General features: G+C 39.2%; 1 protein-coding gene across 12 annotated transcripts in view; it reads right to left on the reverse strand.

Moving 5' to 3' along the window:
• BAZ2B (bromodomain adjacent to zinc finger domain 2B) overlaps positions 1 to 12,632 on the reverse strand; it is a 111,924-nt gene that overhangs the window by 56,074 nt on the left and 43,218 nt on the right. For all 12 annotated transcript variants that reach the window (XM_041405435.1, XM_041405522.1, XM_041405504.1 and 9 more), the window contains one exon: positions 2,474 to 2,629. In XM_041405435.1, the coding sequence (XP_041261369.1) occupies positions 2,474 to 2,627 (154 nt within the window). In that variant the 5' untranslated portion in view covers positions 2,628 to 2,629. The remainder of the gene's footprint in view (positions 1 to 2,473; positions 2,630 to 12,632) is intronic.

Genomic DNA, 12,632 nt, shown 5'->3' on the forward strand with positions numbered 1-12,632 from the left:
CCTTTTTTGAAAATTAAAAATTAAACGCCTTCCAGATCTGGTAACATCAAAACAATGCAGCTTAAAATGTTCAGCTTAGAATGGTTTCACATACTAGTATTATTGCTTTTCATAAAGACAAAACACTGAATTATAGTTTTATTTAGAGAAAAAGCTATTGATTTATATTCTTCCAAAGTTGATAACATTCTCATGAGGGTGAATGTAAACCTCCTTCCGGAGGCAATTTACTTTTCCAATGCACCTTATTTTCAGCAATGGGTGAATAAAAAGAAAGCAAATAAAATATCTGTTTACTTGATTAGAATGCTTTAATTATTCAGGAACTAGTGCTAATTAACCAATTAAACTAACAGTATGTGATACATTCCACAATGGTTTCATACAGGTGCTTTGTCTTTCTGACCTGGAAGTATGCCAAAATAATTTACTTGTATTTAATCTCCCTGGCAAAGCATGAAGACTCCCAGTTCTAACTCATCATGTATCATGGGCACCTGACAGAGTATGCAATCAAGTTTATTGCAGAGACTACTTAATAGGCTACTGATTGCTGCTAAGAAAATAAAGAGATCTTTTTGGGCTAAAAAGAACCTCTCTAATCTCTTGCATTAAGGTGCATTACCTTCCCTTAGTAAGAATAATTGCTCATTCTTAAAAATTTATTTTATTAGATACTAGAAAAATATATTTTTAAATTTGAAGATAATTCAATTATCTGTTTGACAGACATTGTTGGGTTTTTTTAAATCTTACAGGAGTGTAGAACGCCTCAGTTTAGAACTGGCTAGTATATAGTCTATCTTGGCTACAGAGTATCTTGTAAATTCAAGTGGAACCTTTTCGCAGTGGATACAACAATAACCACAGTGCCAAGAGAGAAACAGACATACTCATAAATAAAACTGATGGTATTGATAGTAAACTACATTCCAGCTTAGTTTTGGGAAGACAAAATGTCCTTGAAAAATTTTGTATGTTCTTAAACATCAGATGCAGCCAGGCAAACAACCTGACCATCAAAAAAAAAAAAAAAAAAAGGCAAAAAAAAAAAAGCTGGTAATTACTATCAGTCTTTTTAACTATTAGCTATCAGACAGAAATTACACCTTTTTTAAAAATAAAAGATGAGAAATTTTTAGAAGGCCTTTAGTAAAGAACCACCTGTGTTTCCTAATGAAGAACAAAACTGATAGTTTAGTACCTTTATTACATTATTCATCTGCTTCAGTCTTACTGTATTTTGGCAGACCAAATACATATCCCTATAAATGCACAGAACCTTAACAGTAGATACAGAATTACATGATGTAATACGTACACAGCAAAAGCAGCAAGGAGAGGTAAATGACTCACAGAAATCCTCAGGCTAGGACTATACATTCATAGCCATATGGAAATTAACTCCTGCTACATTCTAGGAACCACCAAAGAAACCCATTACAAGTGGCAAGGGCTAATGAATATAGACAAAAAATTCTTTTGGAGATGACTCTTTAGTGGGGTACTGAAAAATGAAACACTTTGTTATTTATTCCAGGTGAGTTTTATTTAAGAATTTTCTGGCTGGTTTTAGAGAACTTTAAAAAAATAGTTGAGACATAACTCTAGGTCTGGAGACATTCTGGTTTCAGCTTCTTGGGGCAGCTGCAAATGAACAAATGCAGGATGAAGCTGGGGACTTGGAATCCACTCATTACTTATTATCAAGCTGTATCAGCAAGAACAGAGGTTTTTCTGACAACAAGGAATTACCATGAATTTAAGCTGAAAAAACTTCCTATTAACCATATATCACTTAAGAATCAGGCTAACAGAAACAATGTTCTCCAAAAAAAGATCTGTTTATGAAAAGTAAAGTGAGAAACAGCAGGGAAGAGTTTACAGTTTCTTCTTCTGCGGATGACGTTTGCATCATTCAGCTGAAACAGGAGTTTCAATCACATAAATAAGATTCTTGCATGGAGAAAGCCTCCATATATTTCTGATTCAAGGTAAGATATTTCACTCTAGTCAAGATTACCCAAGACCGTGACATTGTGAAATTTATCTTTTCCATTTCAAGCTCCGTTAGAAGAAACTATTTGTCCAAATGTAAAACTACAGTATGGGCTGGGCTTAAATGCTGAGGACACGATGCACATTCAAGAAGCTGACTATCTCAACTTAATCTGAAAGTGGCACAGAGCTTGCTAGATGAACCTTTTATTTGATCCTTGCTTTCAAGACAGCCTTGCAAACTGAATTTTTTTCCAAATTTTAAATAGGTAATTTTCAATTAATTTAATTCCTTCAATAAGTAAGTACTATGTAAAATGTATTCACAGCAAATGAATGTCATTTGGCAAAACCAAAAACTTCAAACATTTTTCTTGGATGCCTCTGTGCTACCTGATTACGTTTGACTTACAATAATTACAAGTGCTGACAAACACTAAAATTACACTGCAATATAGACTTGAGTCATTTTTACCACAGGTGTTGATTGTGGAGCTCAGTGTCGCGGCTCCAGAGGAAAGGCCACCTTTCGACACTTCTGAAGTTACCGATGGGGTCGAAGATGCTGGAGTGGAAGCAGCTGCAGTAGAGGAGACTGATGATGACGTTAACCGCTCTCCAGACTCCATATCTGGAAGAGAGAAGATAAATATGTCTTCTATGGCAGCAAAGGAAACCACAAGGGACTATGGGACTGTGAGCTGACTGTGTCTAGGATCTGCACTAAATTCTCAAGAGATCCCCGTGAGAGGTACATCCCATTAACAGCACCCATCAGTCAGGGAACTCAGCAGAGCTGCAGCACTGTGGGAATTTGGTACACCACATTTCCACAGTGTGGAACACCACAACTTGAATGCCTCTACCACACCCCATGCTCAGGAGCTCCACTTCAGCTCAGGCTGGAGCCCTCAGCCCTTGCCAGAGCCAGCCCATCCCTCCTGCAGCCTGCCTGTGCCCCTGCATCTTGGCTACATCCCATGTTCCAGCTGCCCTCTAGGATGGCATCAGCTCCCATTTTCTGCTACTTCTGATCAGACAAGCGGATGGATGCTGGGCCTGACAGATTGACTGTTCTGTGTAACCCTGTGACCAGCATTGTGCTGGAGTAGGCAAAAGCCCTGCCTGTGTAATCCTCGACTGCCAGCTTACCCCTCCTTGCAGAGCAGCTCTCCTCTTTGCTGCTCCATGACAGCCAACTTTAAAGAACCGGTAGTGCATGCCGAAATGCCCATATCTAGACTCTTAATTTAAGGAAAGACCCAGCAATTAGAGTGAGATATATAAATACAAGAACTCCTGTAATTTGGTAGGAGTTTTTGGTGGTGGTGAGTGGTGCTGTTTCCTGGTGAGCTTTTCATACAAAGTAAGACATTTATCTGTGCCATAAATTGTCTAAATCAAAAGTCACCAGACTTATTTCACAGACCAAGCATGTGTATTTTAAGAGAAACAGACAGTACCGTTGATATTATTAAAAACACTAGAAAAAGTGTTTGGACAATACTGTCAGGAACATTGTGTGGCTCTTGGGGACAGTCTTGTGCGGGGCCAGGAGTTAGACTCAATGATCTTTGTGGGTCCCTTCCAACTCAGCATATTCTGTGTAGTTTCTCAAATGCTTAAGAAGTGCAGCCAAGCCAGTGATGTCTTTTCACAGTGGTAGCAGCATCAACAGACTGTCTGACTCAATCTGCCAGAGCAGCGGATGATTGTGAGTCAAGATCACAGTATAAATAAGGTGGGGAAAAAAATCCTAAGTCCCTGTACTATTAAAAATGCCATGAGACTAAGCACATTGAACTCTTAACTGGGAAACTTCCAAGAAACCTGTTCCTGAGTCTCCCTCACTGACACAGGCAATGCCTTTTCTCAGATTTACAACTGAAATCTGAGGGGGTAAGCACTGAACCTAAATCAAACAACTTATAAAATCTCATTCCCAGTACCTGTAAATCAGAATGCGAAGTTCATAAGAAAGAACACTTTTCTAAATTCTATTTTAAACAATTTAGAAAACTGGTATGTTAAACAGCACTTCTGATCCAAAGTTGTATTAAACAGTGACTTCACAAATGCACACTTGGAAAGACAGCACAAAACCTGTTACCTGCCTCTCCAGAAAGTAGATCCTTGGTTTGTCTCAGACAGTAAAAATGAAACTTAAAAAGCCATAGCAAATACAAAAATAAAATCAATGGAGAAACACAAAATACTGTGAAGATACACTGTGCCCAATTTAACTAAATTGTTCATTCCTTGTTACTAATAGTTTTTATACGTTGAAACTTCTATGCATGAGGAAAGTCTCCAGGCTTTGCAAGCTAGCAGAACACAGCATACTACTTTGGGAAAGTGAAAACTGCTAGCACGGGAGGTACAGTCTGTCATACAGAATTACCTACCTTCTGTACCAACTGCAAACAGCCACTCCACTTTCAACAGCACCTAAAGACTTCACTGCATTTACTCTTTACAGGCCAATTTATCATGAATTGTTTTTACATGGAGAAAAACCTATTTTTGTTTCTGCAAACACAGAAAAATCAGCTACTTACACTGATATGGCACCAAAAAAGGTACCTATTACTATACTGAATATTAAGGGTATGACCTTCTCCTTCAGAACAATAGTAGAAGTAACAAAACTACTTCCTTCAGAAAATTTATGAAGGGAAAATATTATTAAACATTTTAATTTTTTCATTCAGGACTCCTAAATACATACTTTTCTCCAGTTAAACATTTTTCATCCACAGTTAAAGCATACCTAATTGGTTTTTAACAATCGGTAACTATAATCAATCTAATGTGCTAATCAGCAGAGGTAGGTCACTGCAAAATACTGCATATAGTGTTTATTACATATATATGTCCATTAGCTTTTACAACTATTCTGAAGGGTAATAATTAACAAAAATCTGATTCATAAGGGACCATGGTTTTAGCTTGCAACTACGGACTTAAGTCCACAGCATTTGCAACACACAGTAAAAAGATTTACTATGTTTGGTATACGGACACTAATAGACACAAATTATTATGACAAAGTGATTTTCTTAGTCACTATAAATGACTAAACTTACTTGAGGCTAACAAGTATGCCTTTTACAAATTAAAATTTGTTGTATTTTGGTATTGTTTTAATTATGGCTACACTGAATTCACTATATTTACAGAGAGCACAAGGGAAATTAGAAACAAATCAAATTTGTATTATTGCAGTATTTCCTTGTAAAAGGAAAGGTACTTCTACACTTTAACATGCTCCATTTGAAACTCAGGATTGAAACTTCTTATTTTACGTTCCCTCACAAAAACATCCAGAACTCTCATATTTCTAAAAAAAAAAGAAACTGTAATGTTGTGTGTAATAATAAAACACTAAAATAAGTCTTCACCATAAAATCACCGAATCCAACCTAAATGGGTGGAGAAGACCTTCCAGATCATCAAGTGCAACCCGATCCCCACCTTGTCACTCGGACCAGAGCACTGAGTGCCAGCCGTGCCTGGAACACCTCCAGGGATGGGGACTCCATTACCTCCGTGTGATGCCCCTTCCAGTGCTTGACTGTCCTTTCCATTAAGAAATTCCTCTGATATCCAACCAGACCCTCCCCTGGCACAGCCTGAGGCCATTCCCTCGTCCTGTCCCCTGGGAGCAGAGCCCGACCCCCAGCTGGTCAGGGAGTAGAGAGGGAGAAAGTTCCCTCTCCTCTTCTCCAGGCTGAGCTCTCCTCCAGCTGTTCCTGGTGCTCCAGCCCCTTCTTCAGCTCTGTTTCAGTCTCTGGACTAGCTCCAGACCCTCAGGGTCTTCCTTTTCGTGACAGACTCAGAATGGGGCACAGCACCCGAGTTGCCCCAGCAGTACCAACTACATGTCAGTGCCCTAGTGCTGATGGGGCTGATACAAGCCAGGTGCCCTTGGCCGTCTTGCCCACCTGGGCACACCTGGGCTCATGTACAGCCACCTCCACCAGCACCCCCAGGGCCTTTTCCCGCTTACCAACCACTCTGCCCCGAGCCTGGAGCACTGCAGGGGATTGCTGTGATCCCAATGCAGGACACAGCACTTCACCTTACTGAAGCTCAGTTAGCTGCCCTTGGCCCACCAATCCAGCCTGTCCAGATCCCTCTGCACAGCCTTCCTACCCTTCCTACCCGCAAGCAGATCAACAATCCCGCCCAACTTGGCGCCATCCACAAATTTACTGAGGGTGCCCACAATCCTCTCACCCTGATCACTGATAAAGATATTGAATGGGACTGGCCCCAGTGCTGAGCCCTAGGGACATCGCTGGTGACCAACCCCAGCTGCAAGTAATTCCATTCACCACCACCCTCTGGGCCATACAGCCAGATCTTAATCCAGCAAAGAGTGCACCTGTCCAAGCCATGGGCTGCCTGTTTCTCCAGGAGAATGTTGTGGGAGACAGTATCAGAGGCTTTGCCGAAGTCCAGGCAGACACATCCACAGCTTCCCCCAATTCACTAGGCAGGTCACCTGGTCATAAAAGGAGACCAGGTTGGTCAGACAGAACCTGTCTTTCCTAAAGCCCTGCTGGCTGGGCCTGCTCCCCTGGTTATCCTGCATGTGACGCCGTGTGGCCGCACCCAAGATGAGCTGTTCCACAGCCTTCCTGGGCACTGAGGTCAGGCTGACAGACCTGGAGTTTCTCAGATGGAGCATCTGAAGTATTTTATAAATAAGCACAGTTCAGAACCACCTACAAGCAATCCATGTTTGAGTCATAAATAAGAAGTCATCCTTGGCAAATCAATACTTTTTAAATACAGAGAAGTAAATATAGCTATACTTGCAAGCTTTTAACTAACACAAGCCATCTGTTTGATTAAATAAGAACTGGGAGAACAGTAATAAGTTGCCCTTTTAAGGCTCCCCTGTCTCTCTCACCCCCACCCTGCTCCTTTTATTTCAGTTTGCAGGGGTCTGGAAAGTGTTTTTGAGAGGGTGCTTTTTCAAACTTTAATTTAGTTGCTTGTTTAATGTCTTTAATAGAAAACTGGAATATTGGTATTTCTGAATTATTTCGAATGGAAGAAATTTACATTCTTCTCCTAGACACATACATAGTTTTGATTTCAAAATAAGTTAACCCTTAATTATGTTTAATTACTCTAACCACAGCAGATGGCTAACTCCAAAAGAGATAATCCCCAAAACAGTCATTAGACAGGATCAGCAATGATTACACTGTAGACTTAACGTGTTCTGTGACTAAAAAGTCCATACTAGTTACAGCAGATCCATATGCTTTTTAACCTCAAGTATAAGTGAGATATTTGTTTCACTGATATTTGTTTCACTGAGATATTTTGTCAGTCAATAGTTATGAACTGCCATGACTGTTTTTTAATCTCTCATATTTCTAAAAGAGAAAAATCATTACGTAAAACTAGGAAGAAAATTACATTTTAAAGTTTTCCTGGTGTAGTGATTTATGTCAGTTCCTCTCAATGCTTTGCCCAAAACTCCAGCTATTTTCCCAGAATCTCCCATGGTGAATAATCATTAATGCAACTTAACCCAATGAAGACAGAAAGTAATCTCTCAGTAAAAAGGAGCAAAGAAGGGAAGTATGTGAAGCTTTACACAAGAAAAATGTTGGTTTTTTGGGGGAAAAAAAATTACTAATGTTTAGTAAAAATAGAAACACTAAAAAAAATATTTACTAAACGAAAGAACAATCAAATAATTTTGAAATATATCGAGTTGAAATTTCTTTACAGTCAATCACCTACCTAGTCTATGCTCAAAATCTTCATGGAAATGTACCCTAATGCAGAAGAAAAACCCTTTCCTTACTCTTATCCTATTAATGTTAGCTGGGATGTGTGAATACTATGAAGTGTGTTTTGAAGACATCTAAACAATAAACTAACTCATCTCCAAATTCCAGTTTAACTTCTACATTCCCATGTATTGCTTCCTTATTTCAATTATTACCTCCAGCAGAGTGAAAAAGGAAGTTGGGTAAAAATATGCTTCAGTTTTTCTCAACGACCAAGTGAAATTTGTAACAACTTCATGACCCCAAACTATAGAAGAGTCCCACAAGTGTTCTCTTGCCTTACAGCAAGGTATTTAATTGCATCATAATAATACTGTCAGTCTGCCGCTAGTTCTTGTGTCAGTGAGTGCTCTGATGCCAGAAATATTGCAGGTGATGAAGGGAAGCACATCAGAGACCCAGAACACACAGTCCAGCACACCACAGATGCAAAATGCAGTGTTCAAAAAGGTGATGCTCAGAAGGTAAACGCAGAGCACGGGTGCCAGCTCAGAGGTGACTCAGCGGGCCAAGCAGTACCTGTGCATTCCACACCTTCCACAGGGGCCACAGAACCAGGGAGGAGTGGGTTCAAAACAAGTGTTGTGACCAAACAAAACCACAAAACAAGCAGCACACTGACCAAACCTCAGGCAAGAAGGAAGTGAGGTACGCACAGAAATGGGTGCAGCTCCTTACAGACAGACTACGGACACCAGAGGCTCCACTGACGCTCCCTGCTCTGCTGACAAGGCCTGGTCACAGACCTTCCAACACACAATCTCCTACTGCTACGATGTTTTACACATTGAGATTTTTAAACTCAAAGTGCCTATATACTTAGTGAGATCCACTGTCGCAAGTATTGTACAAACCAGAAAAGCCAAGTGAACTGCTACACATTGCAAATTTTGCAGAATGTAACTGCAGTTATGTCATTTTTGACAGTTTGCTCTAAGTACTTTATATAAAATTCTCCGGGGAAAAAAAGCCACCACAACAAAAGTTCTTTTACTAAATCAACAACCACAATAAAATCTTTTTTTTGTGAATCAAAAGCAAGATTGGCTCGTGTTTCAAAGATATCATACAAAGATACTTTTATGCACCAATACACTTAATACCTTACTGCCAGTTATACCGTGTAAGGCAGACTGCATGCTCCTGTGTTACGTTCTAAATGGGCTCTATTGCCTTCCCCTGACTCACATCACCAATATTCAATCAGTGCTATGACAACTCATTGTTTATCGCGTAAGAATCCACAGCAGTGAAAACATTCATAAAGTTACACAGATATCACAATTCCATATATATTTGTTTTAACAGTATTTAGCCACATAAGGTGACTTACTAAAAGCCACTTCAAAGCAGACCCAACTCTTAAGCTCGGTATAACTGAGTCATGACTGGCCTGGCAAAAACAGAAACAGAGAAGGGAATCAGCTGCCATTCTACTCTTTAATAATACGTAGTGGCCATTTTAAATAGTCTCAGGATAAAATGACATTTTAAACAATGCATCTATTTTGATTCTATCCAACAGGATAAACTCATCATTAAACAATACATGGAAAATAAAAAACTTATTTTCTCCTATTTTACAAGTAACTGTGTTGCATTCCATTAGAAATAAACATCACTTTGAGTATTTCTGCACTCACACATTTTGTGATTCTTACGATTATGGTAAAGAAAGAATAGTTACAAATTACAGAGGGCATTATAATTCACTTACTTTACATTCCATGGAGGAAGGAGGCGCACACAGGTCAAGTTAAACTACAGTCATTCATAAGCCTCATTTTGGGACAAACCTCAGAATATATTTCTGAAAGCTGCATAATGCTGGGCAAGAAATCTATCCTATCAATCTGTACCACAAAAAGTGTATGGCCATAATAAGTATCCGTGAGGCAACACAGCACCACAGAGAGGTACTTAATGCTGAAGTGACCCAAGCCTCCGTAAATGTTTCAAACCCAGAGTAACTAATAGTCTGGTTTAAACAAATATATCAACAGAATCATAGAATGGTTTGGGTTGGAAGGGACTTAAAAAGCTCATTTCATTACACATACACACACCACCACAGGCAGGGACACCTTCCACTGGATGAGGCTGCCCACTGACCCATCCAATCTGGCTTTTAACAGTGCCAGGGATGGGAAGATCACAATCATTCCAGCCAATCTGTGTCAGTGCCTTACCACCCTCAATTTCTTCTTAACATCTAATCTAAACCTACCCTCCTAAAATAAAATCTATCTGCATTATCTGTTACTCTGTATGAGGTTATCAACTTTATACGTCCATGTTTAGCAGTTACCACTTTTATTAAGAACACACATCCCTTCATTTATTTTCATTTCTATGTTGGGTTTCGAAAGGAGAAGTTGACACCATCACCTCACAGAAGGAGATGTGTGGGATTAGCTTCTTACACAGATGGACACACTTTCAGTCAGAAATGCTCACCCTACAAAAGCAGCTGCCCAAGTCACTTCTTACAGGACAACAAATTTCAGATGACAAGAAAGGAACCATCCTGTAAGTTACTTTTACCAACAGAAAAGCTGTGCAGTTCATGCAGCTCAGCGAGGGGAGCAGTCCGGATGCAGATATCAGGGGGGCAACCGTACAGTGCAGCTCTGTGCAGACATCAAGGCTTACGGACACTGCTCAAGGAGCGGGCATGACGGCACTGCACATTTGTATTCCACTGCTTCTAAGCAGATTCCAAACAGCAAATAAACAGTGGTACCACACAAAATTGATGCCAAGTCTGGACTCTTGTCATAAATGCACAGGCTAAAATAATAGCATCTGAAGAACATTCAAATGCAAAGATTCTCTGGCATCAGTTTGGTAAATGCCCCAAAGAGGGATGTTCACCAGATCCGGTCATCAAACCAAAACAAAGGATTTATTGTTTCAGAACTGAGGTTTCACAAATCCTTTTGATCCTAAAAAAACCCAAACAAAGAAACAAATGGATCACTGCAATATTTTATACTGTCTTGAGATGAATGTCAGCTTTTATTTTCATGCCTAACAGTTCAGCTTAAAGACATGTTTCCAGTTTCTACATAAAAGCCCACTCTTCATTCCCCACATATCTTTTGTTTTTTCAATATTCTCATTATGAGACTTCAATAACTTGGGGTTCATTTGCACACCCAAAGATTCTAGTACTACTACATCTTCTAAAGAAGCAAGACTTAGCATTTTATACTATTACTTCAGTTTGTGAGTGCACTGAGCAAACTATCTACAACTACCTCCATAACATTAAAATGATGAAGTATTATTCAATCTTTGCATACTGATAATCAATACAACATCTTTTAAATACATAGAAAAAATTCTTGCTTAGGGTTGTTTTGACCCACCCTAAGAACAGAAACCCTAAGAATAAAGATCCTATGCAACAGTAGTTCAAAAATCAGTAAAAAAACTGGGACAGCTGAAGTCAATGCCTTTTTTTTTCTGTGCTTTTTCAAAATCTGAATTTCAAACTGTCAAAGGCAAATTTTCTGCTTTTTGGGTGGTATTCTGCCACTCAGAAACTTAGCTCCTCTTTAGCCATTGTATAGTAGAACATATAGTAGTATGGGAGTAGAACCTCCCATAGCTCAAAAACCAGACTTGATCTCAAGCTCAAGATCGAGGCTTAGTTCCAACTACAGGCATTGCCAGAGCTGAAGAAAACACCTACTATGGGGAGTGCCCTGCTGAACCTTTGACAGCAAAAGCTGCCACGGGCTTGTCTAGGCATCGTAAAAATTCAACAGTGCTTGTGCCAAACATGCTTTTTAGTACTTCTGTATCTGAATCTTGCCTAACTTTGCCAAATAATAACAGAAGGCATTAAACCAACACCTAACATTGTGAAGCCCGAAGTATCTGCTCTAATATATACGTACAAGAACTGTCAAAAAGAGTCACTACAAACAGTGTGTTTTGCCTATTTGGTATTATTTTGCTTTATGCTAGGAAAAATAACAAAGAAATTACTGCATAGAGAAAACTTTAGTTATAAAAACATGATCTAAAGGAAAATTAATGTGGAGAAGAAATAACTACAATTCTAATATCTGTTTGGGTGTATGAATGGCATGTGTGTCAAAATAACAAGTTCAGAACTAGTCCACGGGCACTGCCCAGTAAAAAAAAGATGCTGAGAAAAGGGTTTTTTTACCCTAAAGTCCTAAACTTACAGACCACATATACTCTAACAAGTAAGAAGGGACAAGGATGGTAGGCAAAGTCCTCCCTAACAAATGATCTAGAGATTTTTTGGGGTTTTTTTGTTTGTTGTGAGTTTTTCATCCTAACAATTTAAGTTATTATTCTAGTCCTTCAAATATTGCTAAAAACTATGACAACTGGCATAGTCTGATGAGAAACAAATTATGGGTACCAAGGCAGAGGTCCAGAAAAGCATTCAGGAGAAACAAATCTTTTCAATGTGCTTCTGTACCAGCCTCAGGCTTTGCAATGGGTCCTGATTTTGTTTTAGAATAGCATCAAACTTCAGTCTCATTATATTAGCACTAATATAATTTTATGTTTAAACAAAAAGAGAAAAACCCAAACATCTAAATTGTACGTTAGGTTCTCCAATGCCAGCGAAAACTAGTTTTAGCTCATGGGAGAGCAAAGAAGTCTATCAGCCTTTCACATCACTGACTGACTTCTGGCACCTTGACTAAAAAACTTATCATTGAGGAATGCTAATTCCTCAGTTCTGAACTCCTAAAAGCATCTTGCAGTGTCATCTAGCAGGAATGTAATGGTTCCCACTAATAGGCTGAGACACAGACAAATGGTTTCCAC

Source organism: Onychostruthus taczanowskii, unplaced genomic scaffold (assembly GCF_017590055.1).
Source record: "Onychostruthus taczanowskii isolate IOZ18803 unplaced genomic scaffold, ASM1759005v1 scaffold10, whole genome shotgun sequence".
Classification (NCBI taxonomy): Eukaryota; Metazoa; Chordata; class Aves; order Passeriformes; family Passeridae; genus Onychostruthus; species Onychostruthus taczanowskii.